This window comes from Nothoprocta perdicaria, unplaced genomic scaffold (assembly GCF_003342845.1).
Source record: "Nothoprocta perdicaria isolate Ctin4 unplaced genomic scaffold, notPer1 scaffold_318, whole genome shotgun sequence".
Classification (NCBI taxonomy): domain Eukaryota; kingdom Metazoa; phylum Chordata; class Aves; order Tinamiformes; family Tinamidae; genus Nothoprocta; species Nothoprocta perdicaria.
The window spans coordinates 296,200-322,576 of NW_020455553.1; the positions used below are offsets into that span (position 1 = coordinate 296,200).

At 57.3% G+C, this 26,377-nt stretch overlaps 2 protein-coding genes across 2 annotated transcripts; one reads left to right on the forward strand and one right to left on the reverse strand.

Annotated features, from left to right (window-relative positions):
* Positions 1–668: 668 nt before the first annotated feature.
* Positions 669–13,000, reverse strand: STX6 (syntaxin 6). The gene is made up of 8 exons (XM_026042931.1): positions 12,955–13,000; positions 11,344–11,513; positions 10,684–10,778; positions 8,951–9,013; positions 6,637–6,759; positions 5,204–5,310; positions 3,609–3,703; positions 669–2,117 (listed from the first exon to the last, which is right to left on the reverse strand). Exons 1-8 carry the CDS (start codon positions 12,987–12,989, stop codon positions 2,041–2,043), a joined length of 765 nt encoding a protein of 254 aa, XP_025898716.1. The 5' UTR covers positions 12,990–13,000; the 3' UTR covers positions 669–2,040.
* Positions 13,001–20,397: 7,397 nt separating this feature from the next.
* IER5 (immediate early response 5) lies at positions 20,398–21,457 on the forward strand. The gene has a single exon (XM_026042929.1). It carries the CDS (start codon positions 20,419–20,421, stop codon positions 21,073–21,075), a length of 657 nt encoding a protein of 218 aa, XP_025898714.1. The 5' UTR covers positions 20,398–20,418; the 3' UTR covers positions 21,076–21,457.
* The last annotated feature ends 4,920 nt before the right edge of the window (positions 21,458–26,377 follow it).

Sequence of the window (26,377 nt, forward strand, 5' to 3'; positions counted from 1 at the left end):
CCGCAGCAGTGAGGTGGGAGCAGCCCGGAGCAGGACTCCATCGCGTCCAGGTCCCCACAGAAGAGGACCACTGACCGGCACCTTCACGCCGTGCTGCAAATCTGCTCCCGCAGCGGTACCGAACACACGGGGATGAACACACGTCGTGAGAGCAACTACTGGAAAGGAGACATATTTAATATGACGTAACCGAGATGAACAGGATGCCCTGGGATAATTAAGAGCTTTCGCCGAAACAATTTTCGCATGTTAGTGTTAAGGACAGGTGTGCAGCAGTTACAGCAGCTTCCACCGCGGCGGCGCGGGGTGCGACGCGGCCTTCGCCCCTGCCCAGCCCCGGCGGCCACGTCACGCTGCGGCACCGCGCAGCACCGGCGCCTGCAGGACTGTTCGGTACGGGCTGAAGATCCAGCGGGGTTCAGGTCGGCCATGTGGTGAAGTTCACTCCTGGGGCGCATGATTCTCGGGGTACTGAATCGGTTTTTGCAGTTTTTGAGGAAGTTTTAGTGTCAGCACCAATTGACTTCCCCCTCCAGCCCCATCCGAGATGCAGATGGAGAGTGTAAAGTCAGCTCGTCCTGACTCTGCTTCTTTCCCAAAAGTTAAATAAGGGAAAGGACTTTAGTAATTTTTTTTTATCAAGTATCACCCCCTGTTTCTGCACTCAACAGTGCAACACAAAACTCCTACTGGTATTTCTCCCAAGTAATACTGCCAGGATGAGCTTTCTAGACCACATTAGGTTTCAACTAACTGGCTATACCTCCTAAACTGCTGCAGGAGCAGGAAAACTAGGCCTAAGCAACACATCTGAGACAAATTAGAGGTAACCAAAGGCCTGGGCAGTAATACAGAAAGGCGACTTAGCTCTGAATTTCATGCCTTCTGGCTTCATACGAAGTAAGTATCCCAAAAAAAAATATAAGTTGGGAAAAGTTCAGACATTCTATTTACATGTTCATATGCAGTTAAAATACATAATTAAACCCTATTCCTCTGATAACACGTCTTGCATCCACAGAGATAATGTGGCTCTAATGGTCACTGAAAAAATCTTTAACGTTCTTTTCCTAAAAAAAAAATAATTTATTTTGGAACTGACAAGTCACTCGCCAAAGGGAAGCAGCTGTTGGACAGAAGAAGCTATTCAGTGACACAAGGAAAGCATCAGTCCAAGAGCTTTAAAGGCCCGTATAAGGAAGGAGACTTTGAGAAGCTCTACGACACTTGCCCCCAGGCTGATGTTTGTTTGCCAGCTTCCAGCCTGCAGTGCATTAACACAAGCTTAAAGCTCTGGAGTTTCTTGTGACCATGGTCTCACCTGTGGCAGGAGAGCACACCCTGCGCTGCTTACGCTCTGCTCCGGATCCGCGGCAGTATTTTGCAAGCCCGCGCGCAGGAAGGCGGCCAGCTGCGCCGTGGACACCCAGGTACGTGTTCACGTTGCTTGTTTTTGTCTGGTTGAGACAGCACTTCTGGCGGCTGCTTTTGGTTGGCAAGACAAAGCAGTCGCCTTGGCGGGGGGGCCTAGGGCACAGCTGCAGAGCGAGGGTGGCCCAAGGAGAAATGAAAGGGCCCTGGGCCACCCTGCCTCCCTCGTGAGCGCCCACGGGTGCCACACAGCTGGCTGCTGCTGCCGCTCCTCACAGTGAACAGCCAGCCCTCCTTCCCCCGCTAAGGACAAGCTGCGCCGTCCCTGTGCGTGACCCCGGCGGGCTCGGCACCCAAGGCTCCTACCTGGGAAGGGGGCACAGTGGTCGAGCCCTTTCCAGCTGCCCTAGTCCTGAGCCGGCAGCCGCGAGGGCAGAGGCAGCCCGGTCCCCGCACGGGGACAAACTCCTGCAAATCCCCCCACCCAGGGATGAGCGGGGCGACAGCAGCGCCCGCCCACGGCACTCAGTCCTCAGCGGGATGGCAAGAGCTGGGCGCGGGTTTTCTCCACGGGGTGCTCTGAGGGCGGACGGAAACAGCAACAGTTTCATATCCCCATTTTAAGAGGGCAAGGGGACAGGAAGGGGGGCGTCCAAGAAGTTCAGTCCGTCACAGGACAAAAAGCAGGATGAGCACCACCAGCAAGATAACAAAGAGGACGATAATCGCGCACCACTGCCGTCGATCTGCAAGAGAAAGGAAGTGCCGGTTTTCCTACTGCTACAGGGAAGCTGGGGTAGGGGAGCAGAGCTTTCCTCCCTGGCACTGCTGGGATCCGGCTCCTGCTAAAGGAAACCCACGGGAAGGCAAAGGCTCCCCAGACAAGACCAGGGCTTGTCCTGCTTCCCTCCTCCAAAAGGGATGACTTCCCACTGCAGTCTAGCGAGGCGACCACACAGATTTTCCTCCAGGATTTTTTTTTTTTTTTTTTTTTTTTGACAGCTGTTTGAGTTTTCAGGTTACTCCTTAGCTAAGTTCAGGTCAATTTGATCAGTTCAAAAATTATCGGGAGGAACAAGCAGAAAGCTGTTGTGTGTTGCTGCTAGTTTGTTGTATAACTCGTTTGCTAGAGAAACAAAAGGGGGTAACAAAGAAAGGTTTCTAAAATAGCTCTGCCGGGAACAGCTTGTCTCAGCTCTCCGTCAGAGAGTCCCGGGAATGAGGTTTCCTCCTTCCCAGATGTCTCAGCCCACCTCGCAGGCCAGAGGAATGTTCTCAGCCACTCGGGGCTGCGTCGCCACTTACACCTTCGTGGGAGCCCCACTGCTCAGCCAGACCAGTCCTCTTTGCAAAGGAGGTACCGGCAGGTGCCCTGGGAAAAGCCCTCACAGCCTCCCGGAATCAGCCCTGCCTCTCCTGCTCGTCTTTCACCATGAGCACAAGCACTTTGAAAGGATCAAAGCGTATTGTTTTTTCATCGGTGCAAAGTCAGGATAGGCAAAGGTTGCCAGCAGGCGGGCTGCCCCCAGATCACCTGCGACCCAAAGGAAACTGTCGGCACTCTGAGCCGCTGTATTTCAGTAACCCCCTGACTTACCTGCCCAGCCTAATGCTGCAGAGCGAGAACACTCCTCTGCTTCCTGACTTGCTTCCACTTCCCAAACTAGACCGGTATGGGTGGGAGGGGGTGGCGGCTGCAGCACAGCGCGCTCCGAGCGCTCCTCAGGGTCTGGTTCGTGTGGCCGGGGCTCCCGCCAGCTGCTAGACCCACCAGGCTCCTGCACAGCCCCGTAAGGGCTTCTCTGCGGGCCCAGCCTCTGCCCCCGACGAGCAGCCACCTCTGCCAGCTTTGGGCAGCCGAGGCGCCCGCAGTCCCCAGGGCTAAGAGGGGACTTGTTGTGGCTCAGGGCTTGTGCAGGGGAAGCCACCCAGAGCCGCGGCCGTTCCGTGCCACCCTGGAAGCGTCTGCTCGGCCCTGAGAGGTATTTTCCCACCCCAGCAGCAGCCCAGAAAGGCATCTGTAAATAAAACGAAGCTGAGCAGAAGTTACAGAGCAGGATCTTGGCATGAGAGCGCAGTTTAGAGCACTCCCCCATCTTTAACCTCTCAGGCACTGGCAAAAAGCTGTTCCCTCTTTTTCCTAGGTGCGGGCAGGCCCTTGGTAAGTAATAAAGATCATGATGTGTCCTAGCCCTAAAATCCTAAATCCTTTGGCCTTTCTCCCTTTCGGGACCTACCGCTTGTCATGTGGGACACTTTTGCAAGCTTCTTCATGACGTTATCAAGCCGTGACTGGGTGCTGTCTAATTCATGCGAGAAGTCGTCCAGCATCCTGAGGCAGAGAAGAACAGTACTAGTTAGCAAGCCATGTGTCCCTTGGGGATTTCTCAATGTGCCAACGTGCACTGACCAAAACACCAATGGGAGCAGCTTATCAGACCCCAGCAAAGAAAAGCAATATGGCTTGAAAGCACCCAAGCAAAAAAAGCACCTGCTCAAGCAGCAGCTCTGCTTTGGTGGCAAGGGAACCCAGCTGGGACTGCTGCTTGCTTCACTGACCCCCCGGAGTGCACACAGGCACTTTGCAGGTGAGCTCTGCTGACCCCTCAAAGGTGAGGAGCGGGGTTTTTCCTCCTTCTAAGATTAAAGTCCTTTTTATAATCCATGATTAGCAGAGAGCGGTTAGACTGAGGCAAAGTTTGGACTTCAAATCTGTTTTGTTGTTCCAGGCTTGCAGCTGAAGCAAACATCTGAAGCAGACATCTGCAATTGCTTTTCCTGTGCCTTTTGGGCTCTGCATGGAAGTTACCTATCCAGTTCCTTCACACAGCAACTGTAATGGATCTGAAAGGCTTCTGAAGCAGGGCTTTGTCAGTGGCAAGAATCTACGCCAAGACAAATGAGTACACCCAGACCCAAGGTACTTGTCTCAGTGGGCAGGACTCTAGAGGTTGTATGTGCTTAAAAAGACAGCTCCCTTCATCTGCAGTTCTAGGGCACTCAAGTTGCTTCCACTGTCCCACCTTTTCTGTCCCACCTTTTGGTCAAACGTTCATTTGGGGTAGAAGAGAGAGTTGTAAAAGAGTCCCACGGGTGCACTTCTAACTCCCCAATCAAAGCAATCAAAGAAAACATCCAGAGCCCTGCAGACTATTACCAACCAAACAAGGAGATTTTAGGCATGAACCCTTTAAGTTAAGACCTAAGTTACTAGCCTGCATAGCTGGAAACGTTAGGGTCTTCTTTGCAAAGAACGTGCACTGGGAAAGAAATCTAATTTATATGTAAATGGATGGATGCAAAGCAGTCTGTGAGCAACCCGTTAACCCTTGGCGTGGGTGAGCATTATTTTTAGCTTTAACTACAAGTAGCAGCTCTGTGTTGCAGGTTTCAAATATGGCAAGGCAGGGCTCTGCGCTACCGAGTTGTGCAACCCCAGACAGTTACCCAGGGCTAGCACAAAACCCTGTGCAGCGGGCAAGTGCCTGGCGTCCCGCTGACAAGTGACCGCCCTCCTGTATCTGCTCAGTGCTGCCGGGCGGCTGATGCCCAAGCAGCACAACGCTGTGCTCCAAGGAGGGTGTTTAGAAAGACTAGAGAGAGGAGAGGGAGAAGAGGCAGCTAGCCCTGCCCTAGGTCCAGAGGGAGATGCCTGTGCCCATGTCTTTGCAGGCCTGAGAAATGCTTCCCACTGCCTGAAATTAAGGCAGTTTGGGGCACTTCACAAGGAGCGAAGGCCCAAGGGATGAGGAAATTCAAGCCCTAAGGGCAGCAGAGGGTTGTCAGCAAGGGACTGCTCGCTGCAGATGCGCTGCAGGGGCTCAGCACTCACACTGCCTGCTCCTCCAGCTCGCCGCCGATGCGCTGCGACATGTTCTTCAGCACCCCGATGCTGCCAGAGACCAGCTCCAGCTGCTCATCTTGCTGCTCCACAATCAGCTGGTGCCAAAAAGAAGGGAAAAGGGCAGTTAAAGTCCTGCCGCCTTCTGCAACTGGCTCACAGCCGGCTGCTTGAACGGCCGCTCGCTCAACTCTACCAATTCCGACTGCGGAGCCTGGGGACAGGTCTCGGCCTCCAGGAAGCATGACCGCATTTCTGAGAAACGCTCGAGAACTGAGAGCAGCGCAAGAGCCTCCCAGGCTTCACGGCACCCCAGCCAGCTGCAGAGGCCCTCCTCGCATTGCTGCAAACCAGGCCACGCTGCGTCCTCTCCCACCACCAAGAAGCCTTTCCAAAGCCACAGCTCCCTGCCAGCAGAGCCTCCCCAATCCTTGCTGTCCTCAGCGAGCAGGGCAGGGGGTATCTGAGGACCACCACCCAGAGCAGGCAGCAGAGTTAACAAAGGGTTAAAGAGAGTCGAGAGCTGCTGCAGCTTCTCTGGCTAAAAATAACAAGGCTGGCTCTGAATGCGCCCAAGGAACAGGTCTGCTGATGTTTTAAGTCATTTTCAGGGCAGAGTCATGCTAAGGATTAGGTTTACCCTAGTTACCTACTTCTGGGTCTATTTATCTTCCTAGAGTCACTAGGTAAAACTCATTTGGAAGCCAGAGCAGCCTCACGTGGCAGGAGCTTTGCAGTTTGCTGCCTCAGAGAGTGGCTATTTAAGGGCCTGTGTTTGGGTGGGCTGTGGCCCCGGCACTTCTCCAAACAAAGCCCACCAGCTGCAGTGAACCCTGGCACGAAGGAGCCTAGCAAAGCCCTGACACATCTGCTAGTGAATCTTGTGGTCAAAGGCAGAAAAAAAGGAAGTAGGCACGTGCTCCTGCTGAGGCTATTCTGGTGAAGATGCACAAAAATGGCACATACCAGCTCACTCTTTAACCAGGGAAGCTACCTAAGAGGCACTCTTCTTTTCCCAGCATTTCTACTCTTTCAGGGATTGCTGAAATCCTTGCAGTAGTCAATCACAGAATCACACACAGAATCACAGACTGTTAAGGTTAGAAGGGACCTCCAGAGATCAAAGCTTAGCATGCTGCAGCTTTCAGATCATCTTGTCTGCCTTGCATACACAGCAGAATATCCAGGTGTAAACGGTTAAAAACTCTTTGCCATGATGCATCAAAACCCACACTGAGCAGAGAACAGGCACACGGGTCTATAGTGCAGCTAAGCAGTGGGTTATCAGGCTCCTGGCTTCACACCAGCTGGGGACTAGATGGGTTTTTTATTATTTATTTGCTCTTGCAGCTTGTGCACCATCAACCTGGCATGTGCTTGCCAACCTTGGCAAACATGGGCATTCAGCTGACGTGGTGCCTTACCTGTTGTTGGGCTTGTTGCTCCTCAATGAAGTGCGAATTTGCTAGCTGCAGATCCCGGTCCAGGCGGCTGTATTTGTCAGGTCCAGAGCTCCAGCTCTGACTTCCACTTTCTCCCAGGAGTGCCTAAACAGATGCAGAAAGCCCTTAGCAAGACCTCTGTGCCCCTCCGCAGACTGTCTGGGTGTAGTGGGAAAGTGGAAACTCCTGGATAAACACATACAGCAGCACCCTTTTCCTGCCTGCCCAGCCCCAGGGCTACAGTGCCAACCTCAGGAAACCCTGCAGCCTGCTTGCTGCAGATCCGCCCCTGGAGCCAGGGCACAGTTGGAGTATGATGGGATGCACAAGCAGGATGTCTGCAGGAGTCCAAAGCCTGCTCGTGGTGCGGTGTTGTGTGCAAGGAGGACACGCGAGCTGGGAAGCACCCACATATTTAGTGTTAAGAGACACGCAGCATGAGCTGAGCGCTGTGCTAAGAATGACTGGGATGTAAGAAGGGGCTGACACAAGGCTGACAGCGTAGAACAGTGCAGAACATACACAGTGCATCACTGTACACAGGACTCGGGTTCTTTGATTCAAGTGACCTGCTCCTCCTGCATACTATTTACAACAGCAACAAGCTCACACTTGCTTCCTGCTCTGCAGGCTGGAGAGAAAAGCATGTGCAGAGCCAATGGAGAAGAGGTCTCTCCAGCCCAGGGAATCTGGTCCCTGGAACAGGCAGCGCGAGCGACGGTGCTGAAGCAGCAGCTGCGGGCAGGAGGCGAGGAGCTGCAGCGTGCAGCGCTGTGCCACGGCAGGGAGCTGCGCTCGCCAGCCGAGAGGCTCGGCCGGCTCTTCGAGAGAGGCGAGGAGGGCGAGACGAGAACGTTCCGCAGCTTCTGAGCGTGGGCAGCCACGTTCAGCCGCCCCAACGGGGACAATGGTGCCTTTGTGAAGAGCAGCCAGACATGGACCAGGCGACTAAGGTTAAACATGAGACGGGCTCTACGGTTCAGCTGGTTTATAAAGGTCGGGGAGGGCAGAGAGAGCCGTGAGGGAGCACGCAGGATGCCAGAGAGACATCTGCTCTCATCCACGCCCGAGATGCTGGGCAAGTGCCCGATGCTCTCGAGTCTGGGGCCAGCACTGCTCCCACTAATTTAACGCTGAGCTCTAGCTGTGCTTGAATAGCCCGTGCTTCCCATGCTCAGCTTAACACTGCGGGGCTCAAGTCACCGCAGCCTCCAACACAGAGGCCCTCCAGAGAGGCATGGGCAGCCCGGCACAGCTCAGCGTGCACTTGGAAGAGAAGGGGGCGTAACGGGAGAAGGGAAAGGAAGATACCACGAGGAATCAGTTTTCTTGAGCAGATGTCACTGCATGAACTGGGCCATATGGCCAAGGAAAGGAAAGGAGCAGAATGTCTGAGCAGGGGCATTAAGGACTCTGCTTCTTCAAGTGTTCTCCAAGCATGTTAACCGACCCTGCAGCAAGCTCAGGAATTAGCTCTGTCTTCCTCAGCAGAAGAAGAGTTCCAGAGTTTGTCATTTTAGCTACAAATGATAACATAGATCCAGTCAGGGAAGTCTGTGTGACGTGTAGGCCAACTATTACAAGAAGCAGCTTTGGAAACTGACTTGGAGGGGAGGAAAAGCTCCATCTATTACTTAGTATGGGCAACCTGAGACTCCTTGAACCTCCTGCACCTTCTTATCAGGTTATTAACTATTACAAGATGTAGTTATTTTTTAGGATACAAAGCATCCTGGCTCCCAAATAAAGCAGAGCACAGGATTTCATTTATTGCCTTGGATTCTGACTCTGCTCCTGCTGCGAAGGAGGGAGATTCCCTTTCCTGAAGGGTGATGCAACCCTGACAGTCATACATAGTCAGTGCTGATGGCAGAGATGGATGGTGAGTGGTAACCAATGACTCCGAGAGACAGGTTTGGAAGAGGGTGACAGCAACATGCCTGGGAGAGCCAGCTCCCACGGGCTCTGGAATGACAGGTCAGCAAAACAGGCACTGCTCGAACACTCAGCTTTGTTACAACACGTAGACCCCTCGCAGCAAAAATCTTTTTAGGAGATGAGCTACAAACCGGGATATATACTGTAATTACTGCTTTTAAGCAGCTTTGTTCAACACCATACACCCTACCTGAGGACGTAGGGTGGGCCCGAGAGCAAGTGAAAATGAAAGTTTCGTGTAACACCTTAAAACAACAGCTGCTAAAGTTGATAAATCCTCCTTGTACTTTAAAGTATCAAAAAACAAACAAACAAAAAACCACTGCACTCACTGAACTTGCCTGTTTCAGAAACTCACCTGCCTGTTTTTTTTTTCAGCCAGTGCTTGCATGGAAGAGTTTGACATCTGATCCTTCATGTCCTGTTTATTCAAGGAAAGAAGAACTAGGTGAGCATTAGATGTGAGGCGACAGGCAGCTTCCGTTTGCTACCATGCAGTCAATACCCAGGGGTTATTTTGAAAATATTACTTATTTACTACTAGATTTGCTTTTCTACAGCCAGAAACTTTTGGATTTGTGTAGGATTAAACTGATCTTCCCATTAACAGATTGTAAAGAAGTGTTATGCTCTTGTCTTGAAGGAGCTGGAAGCCTGTAAGCTGTGCTTCATTCCCATTTTCCTCTGGGTTCACACGGCAGAGGCCAAGGCAGATTTCTAGACCTATGGCAATCCATTCTGATTATGCCTAGAGTTCTCTATTAGGAATTAAGGTTCGTTCTTAAGATAAAGTAAGAGCTGGCTGGTCATAAAAGGCTCCCAAGCACTTGGTAAAGTAGCTCAGTTCTTGCGGGATAGATGATGAAAGAGCCCATATGACCCAGCAAGGTTTGCTTCTTCTCATCCACCAGCACTGGTCTGACTGCACCACGAGAGGCGGGTATGTTTTAGGGTTCAGAGATATGCAACACGTCTTCTAAGAGCACCAGAACCCACCAGGCTACTTGTCAGCAGCTAATGCACATGCTGCTACAGAAGCCAACTGGATAATGCCAGGAAAAACTTCCATTTAACTGTAGCCAGAGGTCTGCACCCTGAAAAAAAGAGGACTATGAACCAGGCTTGATGGATCTTGCTGGTCTGGGCAGTAGGCTCCACCGAGCAGGTAAGCAAGCACATGCCCCCTGCTCGGGGCTGCAATGGCTTCAGGATCTCCTCCCGAGCAGCAAGCCTTAGGAACTGTATCCAGACCGCAGCGTTACAGGGAGGATCATGAGCTTGCTTCTAGCCACAGCAATGCATTTTATGCAGCAGAAACATCCAAGCTATGAGGGGCCACATTGCCAGAGAGAGCTACATTAATACAGAGAAAACTTTCTAACTAGCAGTTTCTTCTCAGGCTTTTGGAGACATGTCTTTTTTCCCTCCCAATTATTACTATTAACTGTGTGAAATCCCTGTCTAGCTTCCATATCCTGCCTCAAAGCAATGTAAGCAAATGTTGTTCCCTTTGCAGCCCACACTGCGTGTCTCTTCACTTGCACCCTGCCTGCAGCTCTGGGCTTTCTGAAACTGCTGCCCAGGAGGCAGGACTTTGCCAGGCCCACCTCTCTTCGAAGGGCTGGTATTTAAAAGCATGAGGCTGACACAAAAAAAAGCCTAACTTCCCCCAGCTAAAAATAAAAGCTAGTGGCTGCTTTGACTGTTCTGTAGCAGTAGGAAGCTGAAGTCACCATGTAAACAACGCTAGTGAGTGCTCGAAGGGGACCTTCTGTTTTTGAAAACTAGTGATACAAGTAAAAGACGCTTACTATTTCCTTTACCTCTGAAGGGAGACTCCAGTTTCCCCCAGATAAGAGGGATCTTGGGCCTTCACTTTCAGCATTTCCAGGTCCATCATTACAAGAGAGATCTGAGGACTTAAAGCAGCAGCTGAAAGGGCCAGCTAGGGGATGCAATGAGGCCTCTGCATCCTCGCTGCCTGTCAGGGATGCCCATGGGGGTAGCACATGGGGAAGAGGAAGAAGCCCAAGAGAGGAGGTAGCAGCTCTCTACTCTGCTGCGAGGAGAGCGGTTTGGGTAGTTCCTTACCCTGACCACCTGCCGCGTGCCCGTGATGAAGGCTTTGCGTATGCCCAGCTCGGTGGCATCGAGGTTGAATTTCCGCGGGTTGGCCTCGACGATGCGTGGGCGACGAGTCAAGGAATCACCGTGCTCGGTGTGCAGCGCGCTCGCAAACCCCGAAACGCTGAGCGGCACGAAGGGATCTGTCGGGGCACAGCCCCTCCCCTGAGCCGTGCTGTTTTCCCCAAAATTTCAGCAGCAAACTACAGGACACTAAGGGAAAAAGCATGTGAGAGGGAAGCCTCACGTGGGTCTGGGTTGGGGTTGTCTGCTGCAAGAGTGTTCAGCAGGACACAAGGGCAAAGGAGCGTTTCTGGAAGCTAGCCTGGAGCAGGACTGACCACGCAGAAACCCACGTGCAATCTGCAGAACAGACTGGAAGCATCCTAAACACACCTCGTCAAGAGGAAAGCAAAAGTGCACAGAGAAATTTGTTTGCAGACATGTTTTGTCATCAGCTGCAATCTGAAAACACCTGGGGTAGGCTGAAAATTCAGTCCCAAGTGGTCTTGGTTTCTGCAAAAGGTAACTTAGCTTAAGGTAACAGTAGCTCTTGACTGTTTATTACATGGTGGAAACTGCATGTTGCTACCCCCAAAGACTGCCCCGGTGGTACGGAAAGGATATTAATTGTTTCATCCAGGTCTTCCAAGTCCCACTCAATGCTCCGCAAATTGTTCCGGAGCTCATTAGTGGTCCAGTCGATTTCTTCTCTAGTGGCGATAGAGGGATCTTGCAAGAGCTCTGTCCACCTCTGAAAGAGCCCCTGGGCAGTGTTCACTGCTTTCTGCACCTCCCTGCAGTCAGGATAATTAAAGAGAAGTGAAGGGATTATCATCATTTAAAAAAAAAAATTTTTTTAGAAGTTGCGCTGGGTGATTTAGCAGTTCCCTGCAGCGCAGGGAAGTGCAACCTCCCCGCAAACAACTTTACTGCAAATGCTTTAGTTCACGTGGTAAAATAAGGATTCCCCATACTTCTGGGCAACCCCCTCTCCTTTCATGTCACAGCACGAAGAGCAACAGTTCACAGTTCAGCTACCACAGTTACCTACGGGGCCTTCTTCTCTAGGGGAGCTTTCTAGCAAGTGTCACAAAAGCCCAGACAGGGCAGTGCAGCGGGCTGAACAACACTCTTCTCTAGCCATTACTATTCCTCATTTCTGTCAACATCCTTCCTCGAAAGACTGTTGACCACCTAGGCCAAAGGCAAAGAGAACGACAAGAACTACCGCCACACTCCAGCTGCACAGACTGTCCAGTGCAGCGCTGTTGATTTTAGCACCCGGCTCCTGCGCACGGGCGTAGCAAAGCGGTGCCTCCTCTGCTGCTCCCAGCTTTCCAGAGCAGCACGGGCACGGAGGCGGGGTGGCAGCACTTTCTCCCCCCTGGTTCCTCTTGCTCGGTGTCTGTTGCACCTACTTCCCTGCAGCCAACAGCACAGATGAAGGATCTCGTGGGGTTTGTTTCCTCCGTTCCTCGCGAGCAGAGGCGCTTGAGGAAGTGCCTCCAAGCGGGAGCCGGGAGCCGAGCTGGATGTTTGCAGAGGGGAGGAGCGCCGAGCCGCAGGGAAACGAAGTGAAGGAAGCCGGGCCAGGCGGCGGGAGAATAAGGAACATGGCAGGCGGCAGCGCTTCCCGCTCCGCTCCCACGCCTTCCCCTCACACCGCTGGGACACTCGCTTCCCTCCCTCGCTATCCGGGCTCACGACAGGCGCCAGCATCACCTTGCCACCCTGCTCCCACGCCTCTTGGGATCCCTCCACGCCGCCCAGCCCCTGTTGGCATCCTCGTGGCCTCCCCACCGCACAGTCGCCCCGTTTTTTGAGGCCGAGACTCCTTGCCCTGCTAACCACAGCTCTGCCCCCGCGCTTGGTGCCTCCCTTCGCGGGCGCTGTGGGATGCCCAGGCACGGGGCGGCTCCGAAGGCATCGCCACGTCCCTCGTGCCCCACGGGAGGGCCCGACAGACACCTGCACAAGGCACCATCGCCCGCCCGGCCCTTCGGGCACCTCGGGGCTTCGCACGCGCTTTGGGGAGGGCGCTGTTGCTTTGTGCCTTGCATTTTTAATTTCGGTGGTGTTCGGGCTTTTGATCTTTTTGAATTTAGATCTTTTTAGGTTTTGATTTTTTTCCTGATTTCTCGGGGTTGTTTAGGTGCCCAGGACCCCCGCGCGGCGGCGGGGCCGGCCTCGGCGGCCCCTCCGCCCTCCCCGGCCCGGCAGCCCGGCCCCGCTCACCCCTTCACCACGAAGAAGGGGTCCTCCATGGACATGGCGGCGCCGGCCCCGCTCGCTGCCGACTGAGGCGCCGCTCCGCCCCGCGCCGTCACGGGCCGCGCGCCTGCGCCCGCCCCGCTCCGCTCCGCCCAGGGCGCCATGGCCGCGCTGCCTGCGCAGGGCGGCGCCCGCCCGGTGCCCCGGGGCGCTGCTGAGGGAACGGGAACGGGAGCGGGAGCGGGAGGCAGCGCCCGGCGGCCACGCTGTCCCTTCCCGCTGCTCGCCCCCTCGCGCGGTTCTGCCCCCTGCGGCCGCCTTCCCCTGAGCGGGACCCCCGCGCCGAGCGGCCGCCCTCGCTGCTGCCCCGCGGGCCCCCTTCCCCGCAGGGTGCCAAGGCTGGAGCTGCCCTCCTTGGGGCTGGAGGAGGAAAACGGCCCCTTTTTAAGGAAGGAAAGCGTGGACCCAGCCGGGGCGCCGAGCTGGTGGCTTCGCCCCGCAAGAGGTGTCAAGGCGAGGGGCTCGTGCGGCGGCTCCGCAGCGGCTTCTCGCGGAGGGGCCGGCGCTGCGTGTGCCCCTCCGTTTTCTCGCTCGTGTTTTCTCTCGTGGGAGCGCTGGGTGGCTTTCGCCGCCCTGCTAACCTGTTTACCCGAGGCGAGCAGCGCTCCGCACAGCTGCAGAACTGGTCAGGAAAGGCCTGCTTAATCACTGGTGCGCCGAGAAGTGCCAACGCATCAGAACTGAGGCCGTCTGCGGGAACGGAGCGAGTTCACCAGGACTTTTATCACGGAAATATTTGAGGCAAGCGGGTACATGCACAATGCTGTGTGTCTGATCCCGTACTAGCCAGTAGTCTGGTGTTAAGCATGTGTATTTGGCATAGAAGAGATGATTTTTCCTCTTGGGAAAGGCTGGATTTGTTTGGATTTGGATTTACAAAACTATAGGGGGTTTTCCTCCCCCCCTTTCTCCTCCAGACAAGGCTTTAAAATGAAAGGAGGAAGCAAGAGAGGAAATAAGGTAAATGAGTTGCACGTGCTTCTGTGCGCCTTTCCTCCTTGTTTGCATTTTTAGTAAAAGTTGTTGAAGATTCTTAGTGCTGGTGGTAACAAGAGGCCAGCGATAACCTGACACGGAGCACTAGTCTGTGGTGAAACACTCGGTGCTGTGCTAGGCTGCAAGGATTTGCACTGAATCCTATCGAGCCATGCCCCCTGTGCTCCCACCTAGCCTGCCTCTTTCTGGCATCTCGGCATGGGGTTTTGTGGTTACTTGTCCCTAAAATGCAAAGACTTTTCCCATGTCTGGGAAGCAGCAAGTACCGACTGAAGCCCTTTCCATGGATGTGCCTTTCCTCCCGTTGCTCTTGTGGGTTTTCTGTTGTCTAATGAAAGCTGATTTCATGCCATAGCCTTGCCCGTGGTCGGGGCGGCCACAGCAGGCAGACTTGCCTATGTGAATGCTGCAACCTTTAGGAGGGCAGCCAAATGTCCAGATGCAAATAAGAATGGAATAAATGAACAAATGCGAGGTGATAATTCACGGAGGTTGGCAGATGACTGTTCTAAATAAGGGTTGTTTTGAAGAAAATTGATTTTCCTCTTCGTGGTGCATGAACAATCGGTCATTTAATGAAGATGAGAAAGGGAGATGAAATTGAGCAAGGAAGGTGCTCTCCCCAGGTGCCTGCTGCTTCGTGGAGTGGTGGCTGTTTTGGGGCTTTTAGTAGGCGCTGTGTGTGATGTGTTTTGCTGGCAAGTCCCCTCCTTTGTTAGCAGAGAGCTGGTGCAGGCAAATTCTTCTGGGGATGACAGGTCTGTGACTTGGGAGTGTCATTGTGCAACCTTCCTGTCATGCTTAAATGGGAAGCAGCCGAACAGAGGACACATCTACGCACTGGGACGTACGCAGGGCTACAGTAGTCGTTCGCCTGGCGGCCAAAAGGAAGGTGACATTGAGTGGTGGGGAGAGGAAAAAATAATTAGTGTGACTCCTTTGGGCACTCAGTCTGCCCCCTGTTCCCTGAGCTGACTCCACCTGGAGTCCACGCAATTAACGTATGATTTTTAACCTGCTTCGGGGACCTTGGTGGTTGCCTGTAGTTTGGCAAAGAGTGAGTGCATCCCTCAAGGCCACAGCTGCGGAGCAAATTGCTGCAGCCAAGGAAAAAAAAACACTTTGTGGAGTTAAAAAAAAAAAAAAAGAAAAGAAAAAGAAAAAGCACTTTGTGGCGTGGCGTCCAGCGAGCTGGAAGCAAACGCTGCCCTTGGGCCAGGTTGTCACCAGGGTCCCGGGGCCACCACGCTTTCTGTTACCGAACACGAGGCAGCCTCCGTCTGCGTAACTGCAGACGGTCCTCGGTGCGTCGCTGGAAATGGCACAGAACCACTGCACCCGTATTGCAGAGGGGAAAAAATACAGGAAGGTGGACTACAATAGAAGGGTTGTCTGATAGGAAACCCTGGACAAATAAATGCAGATTTTTTTTCCCCAGGAAACCAAAGCAAATTCCATGCAATGCTAAAAGACACGGGGCCAGATTTTTCCAGGGGAAACTGCTGCCCGGAGAAGCCGATAGCTGTGAGGTTTTTTTTTTTTTTTCCCTCCTTTGTGTTTGGAGAGGTTGGCAGAGGAGTAACAGGATTTTCTGAAGGGCGAGGGTCTGGGTCACGGTTCCTGCAGGAGGGTGGGAAGTGCCCAAGCTGAGGGGGCATCCTGAATCGCTTGTGCAGGCACCGGAGGGGGAATCCATCCCAGGTCATGGATGGAGGAAGATGCACAGGAGGAGGCATGTCCTGCCTGCTGGGGGAGCAAAGAGCAGTCTGGAACATGCACATTTTTTCAGCAGATGGGAAGGGAGTCTTGAACTGTTTTGAAAAACAAAACCTTTGCTTTCTAGTATGCGACTGCGCTGTACTATCACTCTCTGTTGTGGTTTCACGGGCAGGTATGTTAGCACTCTGCAAAGCCGAGGGAGCTACTTCCTCCCTTCTGGTTTGGGTTTGTATTGATTTGTTTGTATTTCACTTGTGTGTTGTGTTTTGTTATCATTCAGCAGTGTTCAGTGGTTAGTGCTCTTCGCTGTGTTTTGAGATGAGTCTGAGCTCCTCTGACCTTCTCTTCAAACACAGAGAAACCAGAACAGCTGGGAACCCTGTGAGCGTGGTTATTGATAACTGACTGCGGCAGCTTGAGGCTGCATCAATGGGAATCATTGATTTTTCTGGGAGGAGGAAAAAAAATCAACCCCAAACAAACCTCCTCCTCCTGCAACCTGTGTGGGTCTGACACTAATGGCTCATTTTCAGAGGTCTGTTTTCCCTCGTCCAGAAATGAACCTGCTCTGTGGCTACGCATGAATCTGCATTTTGAGATGTTTCTCTCCGGCCTTGTAGGCTTTTGTCGTTGGTCCCTGGGGGTTGCAGCCTGGCTCTGCTCTGGGGCTTGCTTCTTCTGAAGCTACGTTTTCCCTTGAACATGCTCTTCACGGGAAGGCTTTCACTCCAAGCCAACTTCTGGAGAGAGGTCTGGGGCAGCCGGAAGAGGCGATGGAAAACTCCAGCTTGAGCCTCAAAGAGACCCAGATTTCTCCGGCAATCCTGGCTTACAGATTTTCCATCTGTTTGTTGCGCGTCTTGTGCCTGGGCCGCACATTTGGTGGGAAGTGGTGGGGCAGGGGATGGGAAGGACGGGCTGGTGGGAGGGAGCTGTTTGTCCCAGCGCCGCTGCCAAAACAGGATCTCGGTAACCACATCCTCCGCGGTGACAGGCCGGGGAGCCGCGCTGCGAGCCACATGGCGCAGGCCGTTCGCTCCAGCGCCGCGGTACTGTGGTGGGGCAGCACGAGCCAGGGCACAGGGGGAGCAGGTGCTTGGGATGGGGAAGCACGGATGTGGTGGGGCTGCGGGTCCCCGCTGTGGAGCCTCGTGCGCTGGCGGGGCCGCCTCTGTGGGCGCCCGCTCGGGCTCGCGCTGCCGCGGGGCTGGCTCCGGAAGCAGCAGCCGAGCTGCGGGATTGTCAATTGTTTGGGAGCCCCTTCCAGGCCGATGAGGTCACACGCGCAGGTTAGCGTGCCGCCTCACACCCTTCCCTCCGCTCCTCCCCTGTCCCCTGCTGACCCGTCGCAAGGGGGCCGTGCGGACGGATAGACAGAGGCGAGGGGCTGCCACGCAGCTCTGCGCCCACCCGTGGCAGGCCCAGCGTTGCGTGGGCGCCCTGTGGATGAGGGCAGCCCGGCGGGACCCTGCCACGTTCGTGTACACAGAGACCCTTAATCAGAGCACGCGGGAGCGGAGCAGGGAGCCCGCTGCGGTCACACACATACACAGACCCAGACAGAGGGTTGGGGAAGCAGGAGCGCAGCAGGGACCCTGCTGTGGTCAACGCATGCAGAGACCTCGAGACAGAGGGTTGAGGGAGCGGAGCAGGGACCCCACTGCAGTCACACACACACACACACACTGAGGCAGAGGGCCGTGGGAGCGGGGCAGCGACCCTGCTGCGGTCACTGCTCCGAGGGACAGTGGGGCAGGGGGCCCCGCTGCGGTCACACACGCAGCCCCTGGGGCCGGGGGGCGGAGCGGGGCGAGGCGGGGCGGGAGCAGGCCCACAACAAAGGCCGCTGCCCTCGGGAGGGGCCATGTGACTGCGCTCACTTGCTGCCCATTACATCAGCCGCCAAAACAGAGCCGCTCTTAAACGGCCCCGCGCCGTTTGCTGCGCCCCGCCGGCCCGAGAAGCCCTGTGTGTGCGGCCCGAAACGGGGCGAGCTCCGCGTTCGCACGCGGGAGCGGCGGTGCCGGGCTGGTTACCAGCTCCTGCCGCGCAGCGGGTGCAGTTCTTTGCTCTCCCATGCCAGGCTTGCAAAGCGCCTGCTCTGGGCACTTGTGGCGTTTAGCAAGCTCTTGGTGTTGCGTGTTTATTGCTGAGCAGGGCAGAAGAGAGGAGCGGCGGCCCTCCCTTGGCTGCCAGCCCACGGCTTTAAGCAGGCAGGGTGGCCAAAACGTAGGCGGTGGCTACCAGGGAGAAACGTTGGCTCCCACGGTTCTGCTGCCGGCTGGGTGGCAGAACAAGTCGGGCGGCTCTGGATGCAGTCACCTTTACTCAGCAAGGATCCTGCGCAGCGTCTCAGCCAGGCCGGCGCACAGAGCTGCTTCGCTGTGCCTCTGCTTTTGAGTCGGGCAGGTGGCATCACCTAGTCAGCAGGTTGATACTCAGAAGAGAAATATGAAATAATGACTTCATTTTTTCCAACTGGAGTCATTTCTGGTGATGACACCAGAGGCCTGGGTTCTCGCAGCTAGTGCGGGGGTCTGAGAATGACTTGTGTGCTCTCTGGCTCGTCTGCTTATCCTTTTCTAAGAGCATGGACTGACCTCACAGATGTAACCAATCTCATCATGAACGAGGCAGCTAGTGACAGCCAGACATGATGGCTGGAGGTGAACAGGAGTGACTGAAGTCTCAAACATCTGAATGCAGACCTGCCCAAGCTGGTTAGACTGGCCTGAGGGCTTGGGCCAGGGAGTTGCTGGCCCTCCAAGGCATAGGATCAGGTTCTGCAGGTCTGGAGACTGGAGGACAGCAGTGCCGTCGGTTCCCACCACTGTCACTCGCATTCCTGCTGCCTCCCACGGCCCTGCGTGGGCGGCGGAGCCCGGGCTGGCGTCTCTGCAAGGGCAGCTTTCTCGGCAAGGCCTGGTGCTCTCACTGAGGGGGACAGGCAGGAATGGCTTTGGGGACCATCGTCAGTTGTGCAGTTCAGCGCGCTCCGGTGTAGGGATTTGGAAAGAGGGTTGCTGGCAGGTTTGTGCGGGAGGAGGTGGGATTTTTTTTGGAGGTCAAACCACAGGCTGCTCTGTTTGGGAAGACCACACCATGGTGTTCAGAAAGCAATGTCTGGAGCATGCTGCTTGCGGGGCTGAGTGGCTGAAACTTCACCTAGTTTTTGTTCCTGCTCTTACCAATCACCCTGTGCCCTTCCAAGAAGCCAGATCGTGGTGGCAGTTTTGTCCATAGGCCGTCAGCTGAGGAAGGGCCCTTTGAGAGCCGCTGGCAGAGCAGGGCTAAAACCCTGCTGGGACCTTTCTGTCTGCCCTTGACTGCATGAAGCCAAGAGCTGTTCCCAGCGCCCCGGGAACGTGCTGAGAAAGCAGGATTTGTAACAGGCAGCGGGTGAGAGCGGAGTAGATCAAGGAGATGGGGTCTGTCTGAAAAGCACCTCCGAGCACCGCGTGTGGCACACGCCGCATTGCAACGCTGACCAGGCGACGCACCAACGCTCACGGTGTGAAACGCTGGACTTGCCGCCACAAAAGTTGCTCGAGAGACCCACATTCTGCCCCTCATCCCGACATCTGTCCCTCCCGATGGAAATGGGTAGCAGGGGCTCGCTGCTCAATAGCACTTCCCTCCTTCCCAGCCCGCTGCAGTACCCTTCGCCTGGATGGCGAAAGCCAGCACTTGCGCAGCTCCCGGCCTGCTTCTTGCTGCTCGCTGCCATTCTCCGTTGAGCGAGTCTGAGACCTTCATTTTTCCTCTTAATAAAAAAAAAAGAAACCAGGGCTCGAGTGGGAACTCTGCCGATACTTTAGGGTACGACATTAACTTCCTTAATTCCTTCCTTTTGTCTCCCCTACTGTTTCTTGCATCCTTCTGCTGCCTTCCTTGAAGGCTTTTGGAGCCCAGCTGAGGCCCGAAACACCCCTCTGAGCTTCTCCATGCTGGTTGCTGCCCAAGGACCCAGGGAGGGGAAGGGCAGGCGGTGGTGGAGCTGCCTGCCGACACATGGCGCCTTCCTAGGGATTTCTCTGATGCCTTGAGCTTCCCTGCTACTTTTTCGAAATGCTTCAACTATTCTGCCCAAAATTTCCACGGCAGCCTCCTGCTGTGGTCCAACCAAAAGAAACACCGTTCCCAGCCGGTGTTTGGGATGGAAGTTCCTGGGCCGTGTTTGGCGTGTGTTCCTGTGCAAGGCACTCTAGGTGTCCCCGGCTTCTACTGGATGGTCTCCAGAGGCCCGCTCCGACCCCGACCGTTCTGTGAAATGAGAACAGAACGCTCGGGCAGGGGAACTGTGGTAGCCATGGCAACGTTTGGCCCCGGCCGCGACCTATAGAGAGGGGGCGGCGCCCGAAGACCCCGCTTGGCCGTGTCGCGAGTGACGCGCGCTGCCGCGGCCCCTCCGCGCGGCGCCGTTGCCGCTTTAAGAGCCCTCTCCGCGGGGCGAGCGTTCGAACCCGCGGCCCCGCCTCGCCATTGGCTGGCGCGGGCGCGGCGGCGGTTGGAGCGGCCGGCGGGGCGCTCTGATTGGCCGCTCCGGGGGCGCTATAAAAGGCGGCCGGCGGCGTGCGCTCGCCTCACTCGGCGGCGAGCGGGAGCGGAGCGCGGTGCGCGGCGCCGCGTGCAGCGGAGCGGGACGGGGCCCGAGGACGCGCCACGGAGGCAACGGCGGCCGCGGCGCCGCGCCCGCCGCCGCCGCCCGCGCCCATGGAGTTCAAGCTGGAGGCGCACCGCATCGTGAGCATCTCGCTGGGCAAGATCTACAGCGCGCGGGGCCAGCGCGGCGGCCTCAAGCTGCACAAGAACCTGCTGGTGTCGCTCGTGCTGCGCAGCGCGCGGCAGGTCTACCTGAGCGAGCCCCCCGAGGAGCCGCCCTGCGCCGCCGCGTGGCCCCCCGCCCAGGAGGAGCCGGAGCCGCCGCCGCCGCCGCGCGAGGAGGCGCCTAGGGGCGGCCCGTGGGACTGCGGGGGCCCGCGCGCGCCGCGCTGCTGCTGCGGCGGCGGCGGCGGGTGCGCGGCGGGCGGAGGCGTCGCGGCGCTGCCCGGCTGCTCCCGGAAACGCGGCGCCGCCGAGCGCGCCCAGCCCGCCGCGCCCCTCAAGAAGCCCCGGCGCGAGGCCGAGGAGCCGCCGCCGCGCGAGCCGCCGCAGCCGCAGGAGGACATGGAGACGGGCAACGTGGCCAACCTCATCAGCATCTTCGGCTCCAGCTTCTCGGGACTGCTCGGCAAGGAGCCGCCGGGGCGGAGGCGCCGCGACGGCAGCGAGGCGGCGGGCGGCGAGGCGGGCGAGCCGGGGCAGATCTGCTGTGACGAGCCGGTGCTGCGGACCCTCAACCCCTGGAGCACGGCCATCGTGGCCTTCTGACACCGCGAGCCACAGACTCGGCCCGCCGCCGGCACGGGGGCAGCGCGCGGAGCGTGCGGGGTGGCCCCCCGCCGCCTCGCCTTTTAAGCTGGGAAAGCGTTTATTAAATAAAGTCTCTATTTTGGAAAGGCCTAGGTCAGGAATCTTACACGGTGCTTTTAGAAAGTGTTCATGGAGAGGAACGAAGTTTACAGGCGTTTCTGGGGGGGTGTGGGAGGGTGGAAAGTCCGCAAGCCTCTCGGCTTCGGCTCGGTGACCCCCAGGCCTTTGTTGTATAAAGGCCCGGGGCTCTCGCGGGGGTTTTGTACAGTGTTTTCCTTTGGTGATGTATCTCGTTTTTGGTTTTTTTTGTATGAAATGTAATGCTACGTGTACAACACGTATTAAATATTTTGGAGTGTACAAGCGTATCCCTGTGTGGCTGTGCCGGGCAGGGAGCCGCAGCCAGGGTGTGGTTGCCGCGGAGTCTGCGGCCGGATCCACCCTGCGCAGCCCCGGGCTCCACTGGGAAGAAAGGGAACTTGTGCGGAGCCTGTGCCAGCGCCGCCCGCCTGCTCCTTCCCTGTGAGCGCGGAGCGATGGCGCGGGCTCGTGGACAGGGTTGCAGCAGCATTAGGCGCTCGCCCGCGCAGCCGAACGGCTCTGTTTGGGCCGGCAGCCGCCGCTGAGGAGCGGGGGAGCCGCCGGTCAAGGGCCGCCCGGCTGACATCACCTGCCCAAAGGTCCTGGCGCGGGGGCGCGCGGCTGCTACTCCCTGAACATGGGCTGGGCAAAGCGGCCCAATAGCGCTCCGCCAAAAAACGCGTTGCGGTGCCTCCTGTTTGCTTTTACTAACTCGCAGAGTGCCTAAAATGTTGAATATCCAGGGTGTTTTTTTTTTTTTTTTTCTTTCAGCAGGACTAACTGGGTTAAAGTTCCTTCTTCTGTGGGTGGGGAGAGGAGCTTGGCCTGTGCTGTGAGTACAGAGCGCCTGGAGGCGCCGCAATTAGACTGAGCAGTGGGGGAAGTTTGCTGCTGCTTGCTGGGAGATTCGCTGGAGGTTTCTCTGCTCCCAATTAACGAGCTCTTCGGCCGAGGGTTAAATCTTGCAAACCCAGGAAGATGTCTTTGTGCCTTGGGAAACGCAGCCTGGGGTTCCTGGCTGCGCTCCGGGGCCCGTCTCTGAGGGGCAGCTCAGAGGGGTGCTGTGCTCTGCGCCTTCTCTGATGGGGCTCAGGTGGCTGTGGGGCTGCTCTGCTGTGGGGAGTTAAGAGGCAGCAGTTAAAACTTCCCACCAGGGGAGGTTTGGGGATTGCAGACTACGACTTTCTTGTTTTCTTTCACATCCTGTTTTTGTGAAAAATGGAAAGATGAGTCTTAATCCACAGGAGAGCAAAGAGCAGAGGACTTGTGATGGGGGAGAGAAGTGTTGTGGGCGTCGGTGTCTTCTGGAGCGAGCTCTCCTGGTAGTGCGCGAGTTAGCAGCTCCGCATGCTGCTGTGAAAGTGAAAGTCCTGTCATCCTAATCAGTTTAATTATCTTGGTGAGATTGGTGACACAGGGCTTTAGCCTAGCAGGAAGCAGTGGTTGTCATGAGGCCTTTCTTCCCACTTGATGCCTGTTGGGAGCAGGCAAGAAGGGCAGCTGGTGGCTGATCCCCGGCCTCTGGTCCTCTCAGCTGCAGAGAACGGCTTGGCCTGGGGCTGTGTGAGAAGGGACAGGGGGTGGAACGGGTCCCTTCCGAGGAGGCAGGGCTGGGAGATGGGAAAGGTCTTGTTTTCCTTCCTGCATTTTCCTCCCAAGCCTCGTGGGGTCGGTCCCTTTATTGCCAACAGCATCTCCAAGGAAGCGTGTGGGAGCTTCCTGGCGCTGTTATGGGCCTCAGGTTTTGCTCCGGGCTTGTGGTCAGCCCCTGCGTGCTGGATTGGGATCCTGCCATTCTTCCTCCCAACACATGGAGTTGATCAGAAGCAGCTTCATGTATCCGAAGGAGTTGTTTTCCAGGCAGCCACCCCGCTGCTGCATCTATTCCGTCTTCCACAGAGGAGCTGTGCGGTCGCGGTCCTGCGCCTGCCTGCCGGAAAATAATTCCAAAAATAATTTTGGAAAATAATTCCAACAGACAGGGCAGCTGGCAGCGAGTTTTTATTTCTCATAGCTGGGGGCCAGTGCCTTCGCTGGAAAGCGAATCTTGAATTAAAAAAGACTAGTAATCCCTACACGAGGATGGTGGACTACGTTGGAGGAGAGGCAAAGAGCCCTAAAGCGCCCGATGCTGCCGGGAGAAAACAGAGCGCGTAAACAAACCTGATAAAAATAAACCCTTCCACCCTGGGAGGAGAGGGTGGCTCCTGTGGACACCACCTCAGCCCGTCCGGGAGGAGGTGACCCGACGGAAGATGGCAGGAGCCCTCCCGTAAGAGCAGCGGGCAGGGGTCTGCGCAGCCGCGCGCAGCCGGGCAGGGCAGCAAGCAGCTCGGGAAGCCGCTTTGGGAGTGAGCGCTGCCCGCGCGTGCAGCGTGCCCGGGGCTGCCCCCCCATGAGGGATTCCTTCTGGAGAGAGGAAATTGCTTAGAAGGGCTCCTGGCAGCTAGGGAGTGTTAATGGTGTGAATCATCCGAGCCTTGGGAGCGGGGAGCGTCTGAGCGCCCCGGGCCGGCTGCCAGCCGAGGTGCTGGGCGCAAGGAGCTGCGGTGGTGGCGGGGACATGGCGCGCGGAGACGGACTCCGGATTTGGCTCTGGCAGCTCCCCCGGAGCGCCCTGGCCCCGGGTGACCCCTTCGGGGCAGGAGGAGCGGGGGGCCCTGCCGGGGCTGTGTCAGCGCTCAGGAATCCCGGGTGCTGCCGCGGCGAGGGAGGGGAGCGCGGCCGGGAGGCGATGCGGGGCCGCCCTCCTGCTGGGGCCTCTCCCGCCGGGGCAGCGAGCGGGAATGCAGGGGCGCGGGAGCAGCCCTACCAAGGCTGCATCCCGCGGGACGGTCCTCAGCAGGGCCCTTCCCAGCCGCAGCGGCCCCCGGAGGCAGGCTCGGGGCCGGCAAGCGCCAGGGGACGCGGTTGACACAAGCAACTCCCTTCCCCTCGTCCTCTGGCAGCCGTTCCCGCTGCTGACGGCAAAGCCCGCAGGGCCCCTCAGCCGCTCCGTGCGGCTGCGCGAGGCCTCACCCAGCCGCCGCGCGGGGCAGCGACGAAACGCAGAGCCGGAGGTTCCCCCGGCCCGATCGCCTGCCGGAGCCAGTGCCCGGGGCTGCTGCCCGCGCAGCGCAGAGGGAAGGGCTCGGAGCCAGGGCCTGCGGCGCCGCGCTCAGGATGGACGCTCGCTCTGCCTTGTCTGCTAGGGCTGCTAGACGCGTCCCCCCAGGGCCGCGGTCACTTTCCAACAGCCATGGATTTTAGGAAGGGAAATCAGCCAGACTCTCTCCGTTTTCCAGGACAAGGGAGGAGCACAGGCGAGGCTCGAGCGAGGCAGGCACAGCGTTCCTCTCGGCCCTTGGCTGCTGCTGGCCGTGGTTTCCTAGGGAAGAGCCTCCCTCCTCTTCCTCTGACCTCAGCTGTCGCCCTTGGTGCCGAAGGGATTTAATGGGAGCCTGAGGGCAGGCGGAGGCCTGGGCATCACAGAGCAGAGCTTCACACGCACAGACGGGGAGGGAACAAAGGCAATTCCCAGGGAAACGTCCGCCTGCTGCTTCTGCGGGCGCCGAGCAGAGCAGGGAGCAGAGGCCGCACTGGAAGCGCCTCATGCAGGGCCGAGGGCTCCGCTCTGTGCCTGCTCCGGCCTCCCCGCTGCTCCTTGGCCCGTGAGCGGTAGGGACAGGGCCAAGAGGCAAGGGGAAGGCAGCGGAGGGGAGCACAGCGAGCCATGGAGAAGCAGGCGCATGGTCCAGGGGCAGGGCAGGAAGGACGCGGCGTGCACGGAAACGGCCCGGGCGTGCTGGGAAAGGCAGGAAAGCGGAGGTGCTCGGGCAGGAAGGAGGGAGCGCAGCCGGAGAGGGGCCGCCACCGCCGCCCTGTGCTTCCTCCGGCCGCGCCAGCTCCCGCTCCGGCTCCACAGCCAGCCCGGCTGGCGCCGCCTCTCCTGCCGCTGGCTCCTGCCTTTCCCCTGGGAGCGGCCCCGGAGCCAGGGAGGGCACCCGGCTGCAGGGCACCAACGACCTCCAGCCCCTCTGCATCCCCTGGAGCTGCTGCCCTTGCAGCAGGGAGGCACCGGGGACGTATGCAGGAGCCACTGTCTGCCCTGGCCTCCCAGTGCGATTAGCAGCGGATTAGCCTGGGAATACCGGGAGGGGCTTCCCGGCTGCCGCGCAGGAAGCGGGGCCACGGCTGCTAAAAATAACCAGCGAGCGCTGCGTCACACGGAGCCCTGCGGCCAGAGCGACGCTGCCATTTGGACTCGGAGCTTGGGAATGAAAAGGACAACAGGACGACCTGCGAGCTGCCCCTGCCTCCCGCGGCCCTTCCTGAGGATGTGGCTCCGGATCCGGGCACATCAGGGCTGAAGGGAGGGGAGCACCATGAGCACAGCCTTGCGGAGGAAGCCGCTGCTTCCTGCTGCGGCCAGCGGCCCGCGCGGCCGCCTGTCATTCCTACCTGCAGCAAGAGGAGCTCGGGAGCGACCTTGGGAGACCGCGTGCTGCTCCTTCCCCTAAGTGAACCGGCTGATTCCTGCCTGGAGACCCACCTGGAGAGGGGCCAGGCCTTGACCTGGGTGGGCTCAAGACCTGGGCAGATGCAGGGGCTGCCCTAGTGCAAAGGCTGGTGTCCAGGGGGAGGGATTGGGATCGAGAGCTGCTCTAGAGGGGTCTCCAGTTGAAGCCGAGCTACCCAGTGGCAGCCACACTAAGGCACCCCTTCAGACCAGGTCTCTGCCTTCCCTAGAGGATGGCAGGAGGCCGTTGAGGGCTGCCTGGGTGAGGTGCAATCTGCTGCTATCAGCTGCTGCAGCTGTTGGCCCAGGGCTTGTCCGAACAAATACCCAGCACGTCTCCTTCACGTCTCCTGCAATTCCGTGTATGGAAGCTAGGGTGAATCTGCTCACTCCGTTCTGGGGCAGAAGATCCATCCTTCTCCCTCCTGCTCCTCCTCGGCCGAGCAGGAGCCCAGCAGATGTGGGCTGCGGGACCGCGACGCGTGTGGCTCGTAGTGTGGCAGGATGCAGCTCTTGGGATGCAGCTGCAGGGATGTTTGGGGCTGGACTGGTGCTTTTCCGCTGTCTCTATCCTGCTGGAGCACTAGAGTCAGGGGAGAGGCGCCCTGGAAAGCCACGTCCCTGCTCCGTGGGAAGACGTGAGGGGGTCAGCGCTGGAGCTGGCAGAGGGACCTCCTCTTG

What these genes read in the sequence shown, in the direction of transcription:
- STX6 (XM_026042931.1), bottom strand. Translation starts at nt 12,989, where the DNA reads ATGTCCATGGAGGACCCCTTCTTCGTGGTGAAGGG. An exon ending in AGACCTGGATGAAACAATTA is followed by an intron (nt 10,779 to 11,343) that starts ATATCCTTTCCG and finishes CTCGTCGCCCAC; the next exon opens with GCATCGTCGAGGCCAACCCG. An exon ending in GCACGCGGCAGGTGGTCAGG is followed by an intron (nt 9,014 to 10,683) that starts GTAAGGAACTAC and finishes TTGAATAAACAG; the next exon opens with GACATGAAGGATCAGATGTC.
- IER5 (XM_026042929.1), top strand. Translation starts at nt 20,419, where the DNA reads ATGGAGTTCAAGCTGGAGGCGCACCGCATCGTGAGCATCTCGCTGGGC.